This window comes from Vulpes lagopus, chromosome 1, assembly GCF_018345385.1.
Source record: "Vulpes lagopus strain Blue_001 chromosome 1, ASM1834538v1, whole genome shotgun sequence".
Taxonomy (NCBI): domain Eukaryota; kingdom Metazoa; phylum Chordata; class Mammalia; order Carnivora; family Canidae; genus Vulpes; species Vulpes lagopus.
Genome location: NC_054824.1, coordinates 164,663,201 through 164,686,729, shown reverse-complemented (window position 1 = coordinate 164,686,729; position 23,529 = coordinate 164,663,201). Strand labels below are relative to the sequence as shown.

The 23,529-nt window shown below is 34.5% G+C and overlaps 1 protein-coding gene across 6 annotated transcripts in view; it reads right to left on the bottom strand.

The window, feature by feature from the left end:
• RASAL2 (RAS protein activator like 2) overlaps nucleotides 1-23,529 on the bottom strand; it is a 352,059-nt gene that overhangs the window by 212,913 nt on the left and 115,617 nt on the right. For 2 of the 6 annotated variants that reach the window (XM_041754389.1, XM_041754408.1), the window contains exon 1: nucleotides 17,368-18,280. The exons of 3 other annotated variants lie outside the window; for them this stretch is intronic. In XM_041754389.1, the coding sequence (XP_041610323.1) occupies nucleotides 17,368-17,965 (598 nt within the window). In that variant the 5' untranslated portion in view covers nucleotides 17,966-18,280. Of the gene's footprint in view, nucleotides 1-17,367; nucleotides 18,281-23,529 lie in introns of those variants that run through there. One more of the 6 variants, XM_041754398.1, reaches the window with a different exon arrangement.

Below are 23,529 nucleotides of genomic sequence, written 5' to 3'. Positions count from 1 at the left end.
AGCTACGGAGATAAAACAGCCTGACAAAGTAAATTTCAAAAGAACAAATATCTGCAGGACAATATTAAAAGATCAACGTTCATATCACTGGAGTCCCAGTAGAGGAGAAACAGAACAGGATAGGGAGTACCTGGGTGGTTCAGTTGGTTAAGCATCTGCCTTGGCTCAGGTCATGATCCCAGGGTTCTGGTATCTAGCACCGCATCGAGGTCTCTGCTCAGCGGGGATCCTGCTTCTCCCTCTCCCCACTCATGGTCTAGCTCTCTCTCAAATAAATAAATAAAATCTTTAAAAAAAAAAACAAAAACAAAAAACAGGGATAAAAGAATATCTGAAAAAATCATGGCTGAAGTCCTCCCAGAAGAGTTAGTAAAAGACCCTAGCCTACCCTTTGAGAAGCTGAGTGAACCCAAATAGGACAGACCCAAAGAAATCCATGATAAGACATATCATAATTAAACTTCTGAGAACTAAACAAAGAATATAAATCTCAAAAGCAATCAGAGAGATACTACCTACTGAGGAACACCAACTCAAATGTCAGTGGATTTCTTATCTGAAACCACTGAAGGCCTGACAGAACTGAAACATTTTTCAAGTGCTAAAAGGAAAAACACTGTCAACTGCAAATTCTGTACCTGGTAAAACTAGCCTTCAGAAATGAAGAGGAAATAAAAACATTCTTAGTTGAAGATAAATTAAAATGATTTTTCGGAACACCTGGGTGGCTCAGCAGTTGAGTGGCTGCCTTGGCTCAGGTCATGATCCCCGGATTGAGTCCCACATCGGGCTCCCCACATGGAGCCTGCTTCTCCCTCTGCCTGTGTCTCTGCCTCTCTCTCTCTCACTCTCTGTGTGTGTGTGTATCTCTCATGAATAAATAAATAAAATCTTTTTAAAAAATAAAATAAAACGATTTTTCACTAACAGATGTACCCTTAAAGAATGACAAAGGGGAGTTCTTCTAACAGAAAATGACAAAAGAAATAATTTTAGAGAATCAGGAAGGAAGAAAAAAATGTGGAAAAGCAGAATATGAGGACATATAATAATCTATTCTCCTCGTAAGCTTTATAAATATTTTTTGATTGAAGTAAAAATTACAATACCATCTGATACTTAAGACAATGATATTTTAAAGTGGGAAGGGTAAAGGGACCTAAATGGAAGAAAAGGTTTCTATACTTCACTCACTCACTCAAAATGGTAAAATATGACACCAGTAATGTGTGATGTCACATATGAATACTGTAATAGCAATCACTAAGGAAACTATACAAAGTAATATACTCAAAAATACTGTGAGCAAATCAAGAAACAAAGCTGTGGTTCAAATAAGTCAATTCTCAATCCTGATGCTCTGGATAGTGCTCCCTGAGTGACTGACTGATCAGCTGAATTGAGGAGAGAGCTCAAGGTAAACAACATAGAAAGAGAACACAGAAACTCCATTTATTTGGAAAGAACTTTACAGACTAAGCAGTCCAACTACAGCCTCTACATGTACTTCTCTGCATATACATATGTGTTTGGGGAGGGAGGTAAAATTCATCTGTACCATTATTGTCTGCATTTAACAGTTAGCCAAGGGATGCCTGCGTAGCTCAGCAGTTAAGCATCTGCCTTTGGCCCAGGGTGCGGTCCTGCAGTCCCAGGATCCAGTCCTACATCGGGCTCCCTGCATGGAGCCTGCTTCTCCCTCTATGTCTCGGTCTCTCTCTGTGTCTCTCATGAATAAATAAATAAAATCTTAAAAAAAAAAAAAAATAACAGCCAATGAAGATTAAGTAAAGTCATCCAAGATAGTAAAGTCATCCAAGATAGTGCACTAATATTGGTAGGTTGTTTGCCACCCTCTGCTCACTTATCCCATTGTAATCCTCTGGCAGAAGAAGGGGAGGTATTCTGTAAAAGTTACTGAATCTTACCATGATCAAGGCTCAACTTATTCTAGTTAAAGTAAATATTGAAGAATAGAGATAGTAAATTACTAGAAGATTCAGGTCTAACTCTCAGGATCTCCCATCTCTCACTTCTAAATTCAAAGCTGCATTAAAAGGGGGAAAGAGCTTCCTTCAGGAAACGTATTTATCCCCACATACAAAGTGTTTCTTCCCATATGTAAAATAAACTTATTACTATCTCCACAATGTACTTATAATCAAATAACACATGTGAAAGGGTCTAGTAACTACAAAGAACCCCCAAAATATGCAGTACTTTTATTGCTTTTATTGCTTATTTTATAACATAGCTCAGAGATTTTTTTGGTATCTATAGACAGAAAGCATTTCATTCTTTAATATAGTTAACTCAGCACTCTGTATTTTACTCCAAGTGTAGACACAATTTACACTAATAATATTCATTTAGGATATATACATACTAAAAAAATAGCACTCCATAACAAAGCATATTTCAAAATTGAAATATTCAGATATATTCATAAATTCATCCTATTTTATTTTATTTATGAATTGTAAACTATTTTTTCTTTCCCCAGAATTCTATCTTGTGCTTTATGTCTTACACTTTTATTTTAAAACTGTTGCTTCCAAAAAAAAAAAAAAACTGTTGCTAAATTAAAACAATGCAGCAACGGGATATAACAGAAGGGCCTGGTTTCCCAATATACTGAAATAGGTATAAATTTTAAAAAGGAGCCTTGAAAGAACTAATAGAGTCTTCTAATGATTTTGTTATATATACACACACTCACACACATATCTATAATAAAATAATTGCACAGAGAAAATAAAATGTGAAAAAAGATGTCATTCCGCAATTGCACCATTTCGTTCAGAAAAAAATATTCCAAACAAAATTTCACTTCTAGTTCTGGGTTTATTTGAATAATTAGTGTATAGTTACAATTGCAATTATAACCCAAATTATGTTTTAAATAAAAAATTTCCATAAATTCTCACTTCATACTTTTTCAAGATCAATTCTCAATCATTCACTACCTCCTCTCCCCCCTCACACACACACACACACACACACACACACACACACACATATTATTTAGTATGAAATTCTGGCAACAGCTTTAAATTATTTACTTTAAGTGGTATTTTTCCAATACTATTTACTCTTGGATCAAAGGTTCCTTTGCGTCTAATATTTGAAGTAATCTAATACTGACAAAGAAAACGGACTAAAAATAACAAAAATGGTCCTAATGGTCCTATTAATAGTTTAAATGAAGATTTCTCATTGTTTAAAAAAAATGTAATGAACACTAGGCTGAAGAAAATATTAAGTTCCCTTTGGCTGAATAAAATGATACTTTTAGAATTCAATAGAGGACAGGAACAAGAATGCATTATTCAAAGGCATACAATCTCAAATTAGAAACTAACGGCAATATCTGAAGCATAAAGGTCGTTCCAGTAAATTGTAATAAAGACTAGAAAGGATTAATAAACCAGTTACAATCATAATATCTACTAGCAACCAACCCCTGTTCACTGTGGACAACAGTTATTCATAAAACATTGTTTGAAAAGCCATGCCTTATATGTTGTGATGAGCCTGAGTGGTGTATATTAGTGGTGAATCACTGAATGCTACACATGAAACTGGCATTATACTGTATGTTAACTGGAATTTGAAAAAAGAACTTAGAAGAAGAAAAAAAAAAAAAAAAGAAAAGCTATGCCCTAAAGTTAATCCATTGGCCAAAAAGCAACTCAACAAGTTACTATTAAATATCAAATCTATAAATCTGAATTACTTTATATTCAAATCTATATTACTTTATAATCAAATCTATAAATCTGAATTACTTTATATTTTATTATAGACTAAGCCAGGTATCAAAATGTTAAGAAATATTTTTAATTTTTTTAAGTTGAAAACGACTTTTAAATGCCATCCATCTGTTTTTAATTAACTAGAAAGAGACCTTTATTACCTTATTTTAAAAGCAGAACACCTCCAACCAACTCAAGGACCAGTAATATTACAAAAAGGCTTATTGGTTAAAACTCCTGGTTTAGGATGCTGTCGAGAGGATGGAGGTAAATAAAACATTAATACTAAAACATCAATGCCTAGTCTTCATACATTAGAATCATCACACAATCTTAAAAATGTTCCTTACTCTAAGATTCTTGCAAGTTCTACTGTGAAATTGGTGAGTTGCATTAGGTAGAGTTTTCAGTACTCCCTTGGATAGAGGACAATGTCTAAATACTTTGAATAAAAAATGTTCATTATAAGTTGCTTAAAATTCCATCACTACTACTTGGGAATGTTAATCATGCTTTTCTCAAAGAAAGCTTAAAAATGGAATCACTAAATACCCATAGACCCGTAATCACTATTTTACATTTACTGTCAGTAATTTGTTGTATGTTATTCTGCCAGTAGAATAAAATAAAATCATCACTAGTATTTACTGTAGATCTATAGTATATAAAACACTGTACTAAACATATACCAGGCATGAGCTCTCTCTTCTAAAAAAGCTTAGATCTGGGAATAAACCCACAAATGCTGACAGCAACTCATATGTTCTAACCTCAAGATACCACTTTTCTTCAGAACAACAAACCACACACATAGCATTCAAAATACTCTTTATTTTGGCCAAGGTTATGGTTATATACTGTGCTAAGTTATAATTGAATTGGTATCCCTTAAAGCCTCAAACTATTTTGATACTTTGGTGACAAAATCCAAAAAAAAAATAAAAAAGGATAGAACACAGGATTTCTGTTTTGTAAAAGCATATAAATAAACAATCATCATCAAATCCATATATTGGAAACTAAGAGACAAACTAAGGCTATCTCAATAAGAAAATTCACATGAGAATGGCAGGAAAAAATGCCTGTGGTTTACTGACTCAAGCTCAGTCACTAAGAACCTGTATACTCATATGGATAAGGTTTCATAATCATAGATTCAGAGTCATTACTCATCTTACTCTTCTCTTTGCTCCTCACAAAGATATACCAGTCTTGAGCGTGAGAAATTGAGTAAAAACTTTCTCGGACAAATAAAACTATGATAATCATCCTGGCAATGAAGACAAATCGCCATGTTCATTAATCAAACAACCAGCAGGAAACACTAGATCACACTAAACTAACAGCACAGATGTAGGAAATTGTTAATTACTGAAAGTATTCAAATTAAGACTAAAATCTTATAAATACCTTAAAGAAACATTAAATGAACAGATATAAAACATGAATCAAATAGCAAGACTGCAACGTTTAGATAATCAATGGCAAATTGCATGTCTCAGAACACCATATCCTTATTTTAGATGAAGGATAGATCCTTTACAAAATACAAAGGTAGATACCCAAGAGAAATGAAACACGGGTCCATGTAAAAACCCATTCGTGAATGTTCACAGAAGTATAATTCATTATAGCCAAAAAGTAAAACAAGCCAATGTCTACCAACTGATGAATATATAAATGAAATGTGTTATGTCCATAGACTATTATTTGGCCATAAAAGGAAATGAAGTACTGACAGATGCTATAACACGGATGAACCTGGAAAACATTGTACTAATAGGAGGCCATATATAAAAGACCACATGTTACAGGATTCCATTACATGAACTCTACAGACACATCTGTAGAGGCAGAAAGCACAATAGTGGTTCCTATGGTTGGGGCAGGACCATGGGCGACTGAAAAGTGACTACTAATAAACACAGTTTTTTTCTCATGTTATAAAATTTATTGCAGTGTGGTTACACAACTCTTTGTATATACTAAAAACAACTGTACAAAAGTGAAAACACTGTGATTCCACATCCATGATATATCTCAAGTAGTCAAATTCTTACAGACAGGAAGTACACTAGTTACCAGGGGCTGGGGAGAGAGGGAAGAATGGGGAGTTACATTACATTACAACCTTGTAATGGGCACAGTTTCAGTTTGGGAAGATGAAATACTTCGAGATGGATGGCAGTGATGGTTCTACAGAATGTGAATGTACTTAATTCTACTGAAACTCCACACTTTAAAAAGATTAAAATGGTAAATTTTAAGGTATATATATGCTACCACAATTTAAAAGTTCAGTTGAGGGCAGCCTGGGTGGCTCAGTGGTTTAGCGCCGCCTCAGCCCAGGGCATGATCCTGGGGACCCAGGATCAAGTCCCATGTCGGAGGGATCCCTGGGTGGCGCAGCGGTTTGGCGCCTGCCTTTGGCCCAGGGCGCGATCCTGGAGACCCGGGATGGAGTCCCACGTCGGGCTCCCGGTGCATGGAGCCTGCTTCTCCCTCTGCCTATGTCTCTGCCTGCCTCTCTCCCTCTCTCTCTCTCTCTCTCTCTCTCTCTCTCTCATTCATAAATAAATAAATAAATAAATAAATAAATAAATAAATAAATAAATAATTTAAAAAAAAAAAGTCCCATGTCGGGCTCCCTGCATGGAGCCTGCTCTCCCTCTGCCTGTGTCTCTGCCTCTCTGTTTCTGTGTCTCTCATAAATAAATAAATAAAATTGTAAAAAAATAAAAAATAAAAGTTCAGTTGAGCGGTATACTTCAAGTGAATAAACTTTATGGTATGTAAATTATATCTCAATAAAGCCACTAAATAAAAATAACTAAGGTGTGTGTGTGCATAAAAAAAGAATTGTAAGCCTGCTACCACAATGGGTAAACTCCTCATCATAAACATTGAGCAGCTCTGCTAAGAGACTCTGGTTAGCCTCAACTAAGGCCAGATGTGCCAAAGTCAGGGTGCTAGCCTGGACACTCTCACGACCCCCACAGCCCCTGCCTTAAGTGATGTCACCCACTCCTGTGGCTTCAGCATCCCTGTGCTTATGATTCCCATAAATCTTCATATGGGAACTGATCTTTGCTCTTGAACTGCTGCCCCATTTCTCAGTGCTCAATGGACAGATGCTCCCAGGTTCTTGAAAACTTCTGAGGCATCATTTGCTCAAAGAGGGCCACAAAATGGAGAGGTAAGAACAGGGGCTTGAAGTCAGAGACCTGGGATCTACCACTTACTAGCTGTGTAGTCTTAGAGAAGTAACTGAACCTTTCTGATTCTCTAATTACTTACTTTCAAAAGGAGAATCATTCCAACTACCCTCATAGGATTATTCAGAAAAGTAAACCAGATAAATGCATATTAAGTACTCAGAGGCTGTGAAACCAAGCATATAGAAATTACTAACTACGTGTTCACCACCTTCCCCTTTGATCTTGCTCTACCTTCTTTATTCTCAAAATCAGGTAAGGATATCACCATTTTCCAAATTATAAACCTTATTATTCTTGATCCCTATTTGCCTTCTGCAATATTCTAGAAATTCTACCCATCTACCTCAGAAATGCCTTCTTACTGTAATTTCTACCTTCATTTACTGTTGACACTTCTTTAATTCAAGCTTCTATTATGTATCACTTAAACTGACACAATTTAATTGTATCTCTTCATCAGTCCACCATCCATGCTAACATAAATTGTCCTCCAAAAAATAAAACTTATCTCCTACATTAAATCTGTTACTTTTGAAATCCAAAAGCCTTAACTTAGTACTCAGCATAGAACTCTTCAAACACTAACTCATTTTCCTTTGTAGTCACACATCTAGTCACGTTCCCATCCTCTATGTTTTTCACTTTGTGAACTTCTCACCATTCCGTAGGTGTACTCCTAACACTTACCATTGTTCCCTGTATAAAATACCCCTAATGCCTTTCCTTAACTTGGGAAACTTTTATTAATCCAAACCTATCTCAAATGACATGTTGTCAGGGATTATTTGTGTTATGTATTTGCTTACATATTTGCTTCCTCACCATGTTGTAAACTGAATAGTAAAAAAAATGACCTAGTTGCAACATACATCAAAAAATATTACTTGGACAACAAGGCCAGTTTTAGAAACTGAGAATTCGGGATCCCTGGGTGGCGCAGCGGTTTGGCGCCTGCCTTTGGCCCAGGGCGCGATCCTGGAGACCCGGGATCGAATCCCACATCAGGCTCCCGGTGCATGGAGCCTGCTTCTCCCTCTGCCTGTGTCTCTGCCTCTCTCCCTCTCTCTGTGTGTGACTATCATAAATAAAGAAAAATTAAAAAAATACATATTAGAAACTGAGAATTCTACTGGTTTTTAGCCTAGACCCTAACATTAGAATCTCTCATTTTTAGAAACGAAGATTCATAGCGAATTCTAACACGGAGAGATAGTTAAATATTTATGGCATCATGCCCCTAAGTGAACCACCAGATTACTGACCTATGAAGAAATAAATTCTATCCTAGGTTAGAGATGGCTCAGCACTCAAGACTTTAGGCATAGTCTAGAAAAACTACTCTTTGATGTCACCATTAATTACCATTGACCACACTAGGGTGGATCCTTTGCACTTAACATCTCAACAAAGAACGTCTTCTGATTATCTCAGGGTTTGGTAATAAAAAGCTCAACAACTCAAATTTCAAGAAATTTAGCATGAAAAAAGATACTGGCAGCCAGAACATGGGGTAACAGTTAATAATCTTTTTTAGGAAATCGACTAGGATGTTTCAGATAAATAAACTGGCTAAGAAATTTTTAATACTTAGGATACTGGCTCTCATAAGTTTTACTTCTCAACTTAATGACTTGGTGAATATAAGTAAATATCTTTGTTTTAGCTAAAGAAGTCAAGCTAGCCAGTTATTTATTAAGGAAAGTCTTCGCACATAAGCACATATTTTTTTCATTTTATTTGTCAGATTGCTCAGAAATTGCAAAACCACATGGAAAGAGTGAAATCTGATCGTTGAAGCATGAGACAAAAAACAAGAAAATTTTACTTTCAAGAATAGCTTCAATGGAACCTTTGGTGCAAATTCAATGAGGTAAGTAAGCTAAAAAATTTTTTTAAATCAATTATACCTAATAATTAGTTTGAATTTTTATGTTCATTGGATTACTGGCTTCATTAACACTGGAGGTAACAAAATTACTTAGCACATATTAATAAACTAAAAATCCAGGTTAAAATAATTTTTAAAACATAAAGTACCAAAATGAAACAAGCAGAAAAAGTTATCAATAATAGTGAATACAAAAATTTAAATCAATTCAAATAAAATTACTAAATAATAAAAGCACCATGAATGAATTCACTAGACATAATTCTTTTTATCTTTTAGTAGTCTTCAAGCCAAGCATAAAGCTCAACTTGGAGCCCGAACTCACTACCTAAGATCAAGACCTGAGCTAAGACCAAGAGCCAAATGTTCAACTGACTGAATAACCCAGGTGTCCCCACTAGAGATAATTTCAAAGCATGATTTATATTCTAAAATTTAGAAAAGGATTATATTTTATTCAATGGGCTAAAAAAAAGCAATATACAGTTTTTATCTCAAAATCACTGGATAGTAAGATCCAAAAATATTACTCTGTAATCTGAGAGGTAGGATTATAGTCACAGATGACTTAAACCAAAACAAAACAAAAAATGATTTTAACAAAAACTGCCAGCATATTTCAGCAAAAACACCTTAAAATAATTGTCCACCATACATAGATTATCCCATATATCTCAATGCTAGTAGAATAATAGGAAAAAGTGATTAAAAAAAAAAAAAGATCTTTAGCACCTGGGTGGCTCAGCCAGTTAAGCATCTGACTTTGGCACAGGTTATGATCTCAGTGTCCTGAGATCGACCCCAACATCGGACTCCCTGCTCTGCAAGGAGCCTGCTTCTCCCTCTCCCTCTGCCTGTGCTCTCTCTCATTCTATCAAATAAATAAATAAAATCTTTAAAAAAAATACATCTCAATAGATCTCAATTTGATACAACTCAGTATTCAACTTTGATACTCTAAAACATTAAATATAAAATTTCTTAATGTGATAAATATATTTAAACCTAGAGTCAAAATCATATTTTTTCTAATACTGGTTATTAACTCTAAAAATTTAAATAATAATGTGTTACCAGTGGTATGTTGCTAAAACTTTAATAGCTACCACTTCTGAAACGCTGCCACCCACCACCATCACCAGCTTTTGATTTGCAATGTTTCTGAGGTATTAATAGTCCCACCATGGTTAATTTGATGTAATGTCACTACATGGCAATTGAGAATAGATACACATTAACATACTGGCGTCTGCAAGCTGGCTCTAGTTACATCACTGGGCATTAACTTTCATTGAGCTCTTACCACTTGACAGGCACTGTGCTATGGACTTTACACAGCCCATTTCATTTAAACCTCAGGACAACCTATGAAGTATGTATATTTCTTCATTATAAATGAAAAAACTAGGCTCAGAGAGAGAAAATAATTTGCCCAAGGTCACATCACTAATGACATCACTAATCTGGCACAGCCAGATTTTAAAAATATTTTTAATTATTTTAATTATCGTTTTTCATTCTGACCCATTATTATTAATGGGTCATACATGGTCTAATTTTTAAATTAACTAACTCATGCGTTTGCCTTATTTGTAATACTACAATAAGCATCAGTATTTTTTTGATAAGAAAAATATCATGACATGAACCAATACTGTTATACTGAAATTTGCTGTAATACTATTATTGATGACATACAGAGTTTGGAAACAGGTCTTCATGTCTCCAAAGAATGATCTTCTTTGCTCTAAAATATTCTGCTTCTAAAATAAGGGATGCTGATTTTAAATATCAGATAAATAATCAGTAATAAACTAGAGCTCAGTATAAAAACCAACATACTTTATTATCTTTAAAAATTTTAAGATTTTATTTATTCATGAGAGACACATAGAGGCAGAGACATAGGCAGAGGGAGAAGCAGGCTCCATGCAGGGAGCCCAATGAAGGACTTGATATCAGGGACTCCAGGATCATGCCCTGAGCCAAAAGCAGATACCCAACTGCTGAGCCACCCAGGCCGGCCATCATCTTTAAAATTAACTGTAAAGTATGCAATAAAAACAGAGATCAATCACAAGTATAAAACATGTAACAGTTAATTTTTCTTAAAAACATTTTCAAAACCCTGATGAAAAAAATTAAAGAAGTCATGAACAAATGGAAGTGTACATACACACACACACACACACACACAGCTTTTGGTTGGGAAGTCTACATATTATAAAAAAAAAAAAAAAATGCAATGGTTCTTCTACTAACTAAGCAGTTAGTAAATAAGAAGCTAAAATGAAGTACTCCCAGAATTTGAGAACACATTTAGAAAGTACCACTTAGACAAAACTGTTATCTTAAGAAATGATTTATAGGGGTGCCTGGCTGGCTCAGTCAGTGGAGCATGCAACTCTTGACCTTGTGATTGTGAGTTTGAGTCCCATACTGGGTATAGAGATTACTTTAAGATAAAATCTTAAAAAACAAAACAAAACAAAAGAAATGAAATGAAATGATTGGGGCACTTGGTGGCTCAGTTGGTTAAGCATCTGACTGGATTTTGGCTGGCGTCAGATCTCAGAGTCATAAGATCAAGCCCCACATCAGGCTCCATGCTCAGCGCAGAGTCTGCTTGAGATTTCTCTCTCTCCCTTTCCCTGTTGTTCTAAAATGAATAAATAAATCTTTAAAAAGAAAGAGAAATGATTTATAAATGTATAATTAAGGTTGTAGGGACGCCTGGGTGGTTCAGTGGTTAGTGTCATGCTCAGGGCATGATCCCAGAGTCTCAGGATCGAGTCCCCAAGTCCCCCTTGGTTTGGGCTCTCCATGGGGAGCCTGCTTCTCCCTCTGCCTAGGTTTCTGCCTCTCTCTGTGTTTCTCATGAATAAATAAATAAAATCTTAAAAAAAAAAAAGATTATAACATTTCTTGGGCCTACTCCAAGAAAATTCCAGGATGTATTCTCATGAACAGATAGCTTTATTTTTATTTTAAAAATGCTATTTTTTAAAAAGATTTTATTTATTTATTTGAGAGAGACAGAGAGAGCATGAGTGGGGGGGGGGGCTGAGGGAGAGGGACGAGCAGACTCCCTGCTGAGCATGGAGCCCAAGGCGGGGGGGGGGGGGGTTCAATCTCAGGTCCCTGAGATCATGACCTGAGTCAGTCAAGTGCTTAAGTGACTGAACCATCCAAGTGCCCCTAAAGCTACTAGTAATTGAGCTCTCACTATAAGTTAGGCAAAGCAATTGGCACAGGCTATCTCATTTAATCCTTGTTACAACTCCACAGCATCTATATTACAGCTCTATATTTTTATTGTCTTAAATTTTTATTCCAGTATAGTTAACATACAGTGTTATGTTAGTTTCAGCTAGAAAATATAATGATTCAACAATTCTATACATTACTCGGTGCTCATCATGATATAGTACACTCTTTAATTCCTATCACCTATTTCACCTATTCCCCCAGCCACCTCTCTTCTGGTAACCTCCAGTTCGTTCTCTATAAAAGTCTGTTTCTTGGTTTGTCTCTCTCTCCTTTTTTTCCCCTGTGCTCATTTGTTTTGTTTTTTAAATTCCACATATGAGTGATTGTCTTTCTCTGATTGAATTATTTTGCTTAACATTATACCTTCGAGCTCCACCTATGTTGCTGCACAAGGCAAGATTTCGTTTAATAGTCCAGTGTAAAGATATATATTACATTTTCTTTATCCATTCATCTATTGATGGACACTTGGGGACAACTCTATTTTCTTATAAAGAAAACAGAATTAGGTAGTTATATCTACTTCACAGCTAAAAAAAGTCAGAGCCAGAATTTAATCTCAGATATAACACCAACATAAGGACTAAGCAGTATATATTACATTAACTATCATCTACCTGTTTGGTACCTGAAAAAAATTTAGAAATTTTAATTACAATTAAGATTAAAATCCTTAGTTTGCTACTAAGGATTATAATCCATTTTAATGGTCTTCCTTACATTTTTCTCTTAAAAATTTATGCAATGATTTTTTTACTTCTATGATTGGAGAAAAGTTTATTTCATTTTGCAGAGTGAAAAAAAAAAACCTTATTGCTTATAGAAACAGAAAAATCTGTGAAATAAGAGAAATTCCAGGAAACACTTTTAAACATAGAGACACTCAGAATATTTTTTAAAAGATTTTATTTATTCATGAGAGACACACAGAGACAGAGAGATAGAGAGACAGAGATAGAGAGGCAGAGACACACAGGCAGAGGGAGAAGCAGGCTCCACAAAGGGAACCCGATGTGGGACTCGATCCCAGGTCTCCAGGATCACGCCCTGGGCTGAAGGCAGCGCTAAACCGCTGAGCCACCGGGGCTGCCCAGAATATTTTAAACATATGCTGAAGTCATTTGGAAAAAAATAATTTGGTACATATTAATATGTAATATGCAAATATTAATACTGCAGCTATAAATAACTAATTAATAACTAATATCCTAGCTAGGCAGGTGTTACACTCAATCACAGAAATGCAGTGACCCTAAGAAAAATGGTATAAAGGGAACATATTTTTCTGTATTTTGCAGACACCTTTTTTAATGACAATGTAGACAAAGAGAAGGTCCAATTATAGAGACAATCTGAGGCACTATATAAGTTCTTATACTAATTAATACTCATCAATATTTATTAGATGTACATCTTAGGAACTTATAGTACCTTTTTTTTTCTAAATTGGTTAATGATTTCCTAGAATAAGTGAGGAAGCTGCTAGTTACTTAATAAAATAACATGCTTATTCCTAGCACTAAGAACTGTGTCTTAGGAATTCAACAAACTCTTGTTGAATTGATGTATGAGGTCCTTTCCAATAGGATTTTTCATAAAAAAATTTTTTTAAAAATTGAATGAGCATGCTAAAAGAAAACTATGTAGGAAAAAAAAAATAGTCTTCTAATTCCCAAGCTAGAGGTCTTTAAAAACTAACACTGGGAAGAGAATATTCTTACTACTATGACATTATAATGTCAGTTTAAGCAGACATAAACTGTAACCAGAAAGTGAGCTACAGGGGATCCCTGGGTGGCTCAGTGATTTGGCGCCTGCCTTTGGCCCAGGGCATGATCCTGGAGTCCAGAAATCAAGTCCCTCGGGCTCCCGGCATGGAGCCTGCTTCTCCCTCTGCCTGTGTCTCTGCCTCTCTCTCTCTATGTCTATCGTGAATAAAGAAATAAAATATTTTTTTAAAAAAGTGAGCTACATAGGGTATATTTAATTTTCTTTCCTACTTTCTTTTTTTTTTTTTTTTTCTTTTTTAAGCCTACCTGACTGAGGAAGAATGATAATTTAGGAATCAAATTGCCTCCAGTAACATAGAGTTTACACCCCATGTATGTTTACCATTACATAATCTTTTCTAAGTTTCGGGATGACTGGGTAGCTCAGCAGTTGAGCATCTGCTTTGGGCTCAGCGCATGATCCCAAGATCCAGGATCGAGTTCCGCATTGGGCTTCTTGCAGGAAGCCTGCTTCTCCCTCCGCCTGTGTCTCTCATGAATTAACAAAATCTTTAATTTTTTTTTCTAAGTTTCACATAGCTAGTTAGTGGCAACTAATAGGCCCTATGACATTTTGTTGATTTGATATGCTGTGATAGGTTTGTTATTCCTCATTTATCAGGTGTTTCAATTTACTTCCACTATTGCAAACTGTTGACTCAGTGCTTAGACATGGGCCCCACAGCAGTTGGAATTACTTTTAGCTATAAAAAGTATATCATATTTTTTATATCGTGTCATTTGACCTATATATTATCTGACCTACATCAGATAAAGGAATATCTCCACAACTGGAATAGTAGTGAAGCCTTTGAGTTTCTCCCTCTTAAATTGTTTAGGGACCCTGAGCATGATATATTTCACTGCTTTAAGCATGAGGGTAATTATGGTCAGCTATGACACAAGAAACCTGTTTATGCTCAGAACATACACACACTCAGAACAAATGAGGGTGCACAGAATTTAAGAACATTGCAATTTACTTATATTTGTTAATTACAACACTCAACAATCAGGTATCTCCTTTTCCTTCCTAGTTTAAAAAAAAAAAAAAGTCTCTATCAATTTAAGTTCGTTTTCCTAACAGAAACAAGATCTAATATATATTGAACAAATGCCATTTGCCAAACATTGTTTTATATGCTTTAAATGCATACTATATTAATAATGCCTCTTGCATCTTGCAGTTCATGTTGAGAAAGAAAAGTAACAAACACTAGTGGGCTTCAAATTAAGAAATATATTAATTTTCTTAACACAGTCTTAAAGACATCTATGGATTAATATTCCATATCTTGCTATAATAGTATAGTAGCAACTCTGATAAGAACACTTTTTATTCACATGGCACCTATGAATAAATGTTATGTAAACTATAATGTACATAGCATTTTAAAATTTCATTTATCACTTGTGAAGAAGGAATTATTATTCTATAAAGTGTAAAGAGAGATTCAGAGATGAAACTTCACAGATGATAAGTGGCACAGATGGAAGTAGAATTCAGGTGTTCTGAGCCAATTGTATTCCTTCTATTGTGGGGAATGGAAATGCAAGAAAGTTTACACCTCCAGAAGGTTTGAAAAGTACAGACATGGACTCTGCTGGGCATGTGCTACTGCTCACAGAGAAAATATCTCCAGACAAGAATGAGCTCCAATCTTTGTATTAAACAGTATTTCAGTTTTAAGAGCTTCAATCTTCACTGGTGAAGCATTTAGGGGAGGATCACAGGATTTAAGAAAAATTGCTGATCTGACTGGAAAAAATAATGTGTACTATTCTTTAATTAATGGACTTGAAATCCCTTCTCATAGCACCTTAAACTGTTTATGCTTCCAAATATATAGTTATTATATGCTTATAAGCAATAAAGAATATTAGGAAATATATTAGGAATACAGTAAATATAGACTATTTTGTATCTCCTTAAGTAAACCATAAATGTATAAAAAGTAGGGACACAGTCTTTGAGCACATCATTCATACTAGGCAGCCAATAGCTTGGCAAATATGCAAATATACTAGAAACTGAAAGTTAAGTACAAAAGCCCAAAAACTTTATGAACACAAACATTTAAAAAAAAAAACCCAAACCCCCAAAACCCTATAGCTTTCTTTTATCAAATGCACACATATTAACTATTGAGAGGCACTGATCTTAAGAATTTATTTCAAACTCTTAATTTCCTTGGAAATTACTACTCCTTTACATCATCCTGTCATCATCTGATAAGGAAGCACACACACTGGCATCCAAGGAAATCCAACAACATCATCTGCCAGAAATTTCAACAGAATGTTAATGCAAGCACATTAAAAAGATTTTGCTCTTGGTAATTATTTATAAGTCAAGGGTAAGAAGAAAATAGATACACTTAATAGTATCATTAAAACTCACTGAGCAAAGGAAAATCTAGGGAGGATAAAGTTTAAGAGGAATACCGAATTACTGGCACACATATATTTGGAAAACTATTTAATTTTTCACTGATAGGTCAGCCTTTTGCATTCTCCATCTTCATTTTAAAAGAAATTAAACTGTACTCCAACAGCATAATTCTTCAACAACTCCCATAATTTTCTGAAGAGTTTAAACTTTCCTGATGTGGTCAACCTTAGAGTAAAGATATGCTGAAAAACTCTAATAGTAAGAGCTTGCTCAAAAATGACCTCAACTGGATGGAGATATTATCAGTTGTAGTGCTGAAGTTTCCAAAAATAACAAACAAACAAACATGGTCGTAACACATAACTGAAATAGTTTAGCAGATAAGGTCAATCATTTCCAAGGCAATCACATAAAACTTTAAGAGTTCTTTTTTTTGTATTTAACAGTGCTACCATAAATATAAAAGATTTTTAAGGTTAAATAAGTCCCACATGAGGTTTTAAAAAAAAATGAATCAAACATAAGGTTCAAGATTTGTATCTCTTGCTTTCATCTTCAAATTGTGTATTTTTATGACACAAGCAAATGAAAATTCTAACCAATTTAAAGCTCTCAATACAATTCTGCTCTAAATAGTTCTAATAATATTTATTTTTATGAGAATATAATAATTCTATTTTCTAATTCTCAACTTTCTCGTGAGGAAATTATTTGATTATATCTCCTCTAAATCTCATTTAACTTGCAAAAGTATATCAATGGAGATAAGGGTTAAAAAACAAAATGAAACAAAACAATACAAAACACTTTTACATAGGCTCCAAAGTAGAATTCAAGAATATAACATAAAGGGGAAAAATTCCTTAATTTAAACAATGTATTCTTTACTCTTTACTATCATTCACTGAAAAAGGATTTCTGAAGCAGTGTTTTATCACTTTTTAAAAACTGTACAAATTCATTTTATAATGATCAAATAGAATGGTTTATCTTATTATAAAACAAATAATTAAAATTCCAATAGTAATTAAAATTGAGCCATCCCTTCTTTATCCCCTTATTCATCACAATATACCTTCTCTTACTGGCTCATTGGTTGATTCTCCTTTCAGACTCAGCATCCTGGAGAAGCCATTGGAAAGAGTAGAGAAAATGCCACGGATGAAATATCCCTGCTGTTCAGACTCCTCTGACCTCCCTGTAGTCGGCCATGATCTAACAAATCTGATACTGCAGCGAGGTTCTGGCTCTGAAATAGATCTGGTGAATGGAACCCGAAGTGACCGGGTGTTGACCAGGTTCAGCTTCTCTGTTGATGTTCCAAGGACCTCAATAGCAGAGGAAGAAGCATTACTACCAACCATCTCTGGCAGGACCTTTTGTTGCCGTTCATCCAAGTCTCTTTTATTAGTCTGTAACCTCTCCCTTTTGCCCCCTTTCCACCTACAGCTGGGATGTGTTTGCCACCGATAAGCACCCAGTGGCTTTCCTAGACTGGAAACAGCATGTTCATTTTTCTTCCTCTTGATTTTCATTGGACCACGCCATGGATAACTCTTTAAGCTTGTTCCTATCTCTGATTTTGCATAAGCAGGTTCTGACAAAGATCTTCGATAGCTTGGAGGACAAGGTGATGTCTGTCTCTTAAAGATGCTCATCTTCCACGACTCCATTTTTTAACAACTTCTCTAAACTTTAAGTTTCCTCTACTCTGCAGTCTTTGCAGTTGAACCACACTTGTCCGTGCAGTCCAAAATATTCAACTGCTTAAGCAGCTTTCTTTGTGTGGCTTTGAACCACAGCAGATGTTGCTGCTTAAGAGCTGGTGTCATGTTATTACCCCATTTTCCCAGATCTCCGAAATTTTAGCAGCACCCAAAACTCTCTTGCCTGCAGCAAAGAATCTTCAGAGTGCAACAAAAGCAAAGATTTCCAGAAGATCATCTAGCTTCCTGCTGTAGGTTACATTTCTGTGCTAAGTTTTCAGGAAATGATTTTAAAGAAAATAAGAAGTGAAATAAAAACGGCAAAAAACCCACAAACACCTTTGTAGACCAATAGCAGTTAAGTGTTCACCATGCAAATGATAGTGGGTTAAAAACAGATTGTGAAAGTAGTCAGGCTGACATCCACATATTACGGAAGAAGAAAGAAAACTTGCCTAAGCCTGCCCTTGAAGTGACATCTCTTCAGAATAGTTTCTAAAAATATGTAGTTTAGAAATTTAATTTCAAGAAAATCATTGCTATTTACACCACCACTTCACTCAAAATTAATACTGTTTTTAAACCAATAGGTAAAGTCATACACTGTTTTACTCAAGCAGACAGTGCAAGGACAAGTCAAAATGGCCCAAAAAATGCCAAAAGTTAAAGCCATCTTAAATGTAGATAAATATAGTAGGGAGAATTTTAAAAGCATAAATGGACAGAAAAGAGAATGGGGACAGAGGATATTTACTATGAACTGCAGCAAAGGAAAAGCAAGGTCTTGAGGCAATATCTTGTGGGAACCAGAACACAGGAACATATATACTAAATGACTTCTAAAAGGGAAAGTTTCCTTTGTAAGTCTAATTGGGATAAGCTGTCTGGAAATACATTCCCTATCTGTTTAAACAAAGAAATTCCTTGCCTCTTCTTTGTGCTGCTTACAATTTAAAAAAAAAAAAAAAAGAGCTGACAATTTAAAATCTTCTTAAAGCAAAGTACCTTATAGTGAAACAAGATCATGAATGCCAAGTTGCCAGCTTGTTAACTTTTTTCTTCAAATGTCTGCTCATAAAACCCTGAAAACAGGGGTTTCAAATGGAAAGCCTGAGACTTTAGGCCACCAATAAAAGAGATATAACATGATAAATCACTTTACAAGTTGTAGAAAAAATAATTTCATCTGGAAAAGTAAAAACATAGTTGCAGAACACGTACAATGAAAAACCATTCTCACAGTCTCGTTACTATAGAAATAGGAAATTTATAGTACCTTATCTATTCTTTTAAACATATTAAAGTGTTTTAGTTATTTCCATTATCATATGGAAATAATCCCATTTGTTTGTTTTTATAGGCTCCAAATTTATACATGTCTATATTAAAGAAATGCTTAAGTATTTAGCTTTCCCAAAAGCAATACACATCAAAGTAGAGTGTCTTACAATCACAAAATTTTCTCTTTAAAAATAGCAAAAAGAAAAAAAACCCAGAAATCTGGCTCTGCACAGACAGAAACAATAAACATTAAGTTCTAATCTCTATTAATGGCACATCACACCATCTACAAAATTTATCTCTGATGAAAATAAACCTAAATGTAAAATATAAAACTATAATGCTTAGAAAATAAACCATAGAATATGTTTGTGAACTGAGGTAGAAGATTTCTTAGAATACAAAAATGCAATAACCATGATAGGAAAATATAAACAAATAAAAAACTACACAAAAACCAAAAGTGTCCGTTCAGTATAACACATATTATAAAATCAATAAGCAAGTCACAAAATGGGAGAAAATATTCACAATTCAATTATCTTATGCTTTGTACTACAATAAAGAACTACAATTAGTAAAAAGAAAAAAAGAAAGAAACCTAATATTTAAAAAATAGGCAAAAAAAGTTGGACAAACCCTTCACAAAGAAATCTATATGAATGGTCAATAAGCATATGAAAAAGTAATCAATCTCATTAGTAATTACAGAAATACAAGTTAAATGTATAACGAAATATCAATCACATCCAATAGCATGGCTAACATTTAAAGATCTAACAAACAGTACAGGTGTTGGTGAGGAAGTGGAGCAACCAGAAAATTCATAATTGGTAATGGGAACATAAAATGGTTAAACTCATAATTGGTAATGGGAACATAAAATGGTTCAACTACTATGAAACAAATTTAACATTTTCCTTATAAACTGACATATTAGGGACACCTTGGTGGCTCAGCGGTTGAGCATCTGCCTTCAGCTCAAGGTGTGATCCCAGGGTCCTGGGATTGAGTCCCACATCAGGCTCACTGCATGGAGCCTGCTTCTCCCTCTGCCTGTGTCTCTGCCTTTCTCTCTCTCTCTCTCTCTCTCTCTCTCTTTCTGTGTCTCTCATGAATTAATAAAATAAAATCTTAAAAAAAAAAAAAAAAAACCCTACATCTACCCAAGACCCTGCAGTTCCACTTCACTCACAGGCATATTTACTCAAGAGAAATTAAAATACACATACTTATACTCCAATGTTCACAGCAGCTTTATTTAGAACAGCCAAAAACTGGAAACAACCCAAATGCCCATCACAGTAGAATGAATAAACTAAATTGTGGTATTTTCATACAATGATGTACTACTCAGCCAGAAAAAGAATGAACTATTAACAACGACAACTAAAAAAACAATGTGTATGAATATCCCAGATACTATGCCAACAAAAGGAACTGGACATAGAAGAGTACATACTGTATGATTCCATTTCTACGGAATTTTAAAACCAGATAAACTGATCTAGATGGGGAAAAATTTCAGAAAAACAGTTGTCAGTGGTAGAGGATGCTATTAACAGGAAAGAGGCACCAGGAAGCTTTCTGGGGTGATGAAAACTTTCTAAGTCTTGATAGAGAAAGGAATATGGGTTTATGTATTTATAAAAAGCTATCCACATACTTAAGATTTATGCATTTTGAGGGGCACCATGGTAGCTCAGTCAGTTAGGCAACTGACTTGATTTTGGCTCAGGTCAGGATCTCAGAATTTTGAGATCTTCCCCAGTACTGGCTCAGCACAGAGTGGGCTTGAGATTCTCTCCTTTCCTCTGCCTCTGCCCCTCCTCCTGCTTCTGTGCATACATGAGCTCACTCTCTCAAAATAAACTCGTAAAAAAAAAAAAAAAAAAGATTTATGCATTTTCCCATAATTAAATTTTACCTTAAAAAATCGTAAGCAATACTGAACTTTTAGTTAGTAGTTTGCTTAGCCAGTGTTATGGGTTGGTGATTCTGAAACTATTTTCTGTGTATTTTATGCGTGAGGAAAGGATAAAAAACACATGGAAGAGAATAAATGGATGGATGAATGAATGAACACATAACATACATACATATATACTAATACTGGAACTAACTTTATGTACCTCCTAATATTGAACTGTGAAGGATACATACTTGTGTATTATTCTAAAAATACATAACCAAAATCTAATCTAATCACAAGAAATATCAGAAAACCTCAAATCACAGATCTATAAAATAACTGTCCTTGCTTCAAAAATGTCAAGGTCAAGAAAATCAAAGAAAAGCTATGAAACTGTTGTAATTCAAAGGAGACTACAGAGAAACCATTAAAAGCAATGCATGATTGTGGATTGGAGCCTAAACTGGGAAAAGAAAAAAAAAAACAACTATAAAGAACATTATTGGGACTGACAAAATAGAATATGGATTATGGATAATAGAATCATATCAACATTAAATTTCCTGATTTTGATAATTTTACGATTACAAAAGAGAATGTTCTTATTCTTAGGAAATTCATACAGAAGTATTTAGGGACATAGGAGCATGATGTTTCCAACTTACTCTTAAATGATTCAAGAAAAAACTATGCATAGAAAAGTAGATAAATATGATAAAGCAAATGGGGCAAAATGTACATAATTATTAAATGTAGGTAAAGGATATATAAGCATTCTTTGCACTTCAGCAAATTTTCTATAGGCTTGAAATTACACTGAAATAAAATATTAAACAAAAAATTTTTTTTAATTTTGCAGTTATTTCCTTTGGGTCTATAATACAAAGACCACTTCAGAGTATCTTGTAACCAATATAAAAAAATATCTAGTTCCACAGGCTTTTTATTTTAAGATTTTATTTATTTATTCATCAGAATAAATCTCCAGGATCATGCCCTGGGCAAAAGGCAGACGCTTAACTGCTGAGCTACCCAGGCATCCCTAGATCCACAGGTTTTATGGGAGAGGGGAGTTAATCAAGATCATCTCCTATTAAGATACCTCAATGGAAAATTAAACTAAGACTATAATTTTGAGGCACCACCTGGGTGGCTCAGTCAGTTAAGCGTCTGTCTTCAGCTCAAGTCATAATCCTGGGGTCCTGGGATTGAGCCCCATGCAGGGTCAGGCTCCCTGTTCAGTGGAGAATCAGTTTCTCCCTCTCCCCCAGTCATGTGTTCTCTCTCTCACTCTCTCAAATAAATAAATAAAATCTTTTTTTTAAAGCTATAATAAAAGTTGCACAGTAGAACTTGAGCCCTGTAATCAACACTGTGAAACTCAGAGACTCAATGTTAAATGAGAAAATTCTTTTATATTCTAAATAGGTAAGGTAAAAATAATTATCACAGTTTCTAAATCATCCGCTCAATTCTTTTGAGGAAGTATCACAAATCTTCTTACGAAAAACTTCCCTATTTAAGGAACATGGAACTGGAAAATAATAAATACAGAAAAAGACTCAAGAGAAATCAGAAAGCAAAATAGCTACAGACTGAGGAAGTGACAGTCTCTAAGAAGGATAGTTAAAGAAATAAAGGAAAAGACTCATCTCTCTCATGGCCGCTAAAGCTTGAGTCAAATGCTTCAAATAACTTTTATCATTACGAAAGCCTAAAGTTACTTATATTATTTATTTCTCCAGGTTTTATCTTTCATCTGAATTTAAGACAATAACCTGCCACTCTACATTTTCGAATTTTCTCAAAATATAATGACGAATTCATGAATTTTTAAGATAATATTTACAGGATTTATAGTTTCTTAAAATTAGAAACAATGACACTAGTACCACTGAACTACTACATTCATTATAAATCCTACTATAAAAATTGGCTGCTGATTGAAGTGTCAGTACAATAACATTTCTGCCACCTCAAATTTCAATGAACTACTTTAAAATTTTCACAATAATAATATGAAATATTTAAAGCACAGCTTTAAGAACGCTTCTGGTTTCTAAGTCAAAAGCAACATGAATTCTCTAAATAAATATACAAGTACTTATAGCTGTATAGAGTAGTATTTCAAATTGTAACTGAGCATCTACCATGTATCAGTCACTGTACCAGACTACAGGAAAAAAAAAGAACAGGACAGACACTCGTCCCTATCCTCTTGGAACTGCCAGTTGATCAGGAAACGCTTACATTAAAAAGGGAAAAGTATACAAGGTGTTAGAGGAGTATGTAGTAAGAGGATTTTTAACAAGTCTAAAGCTTAAAGATAAAACCAATT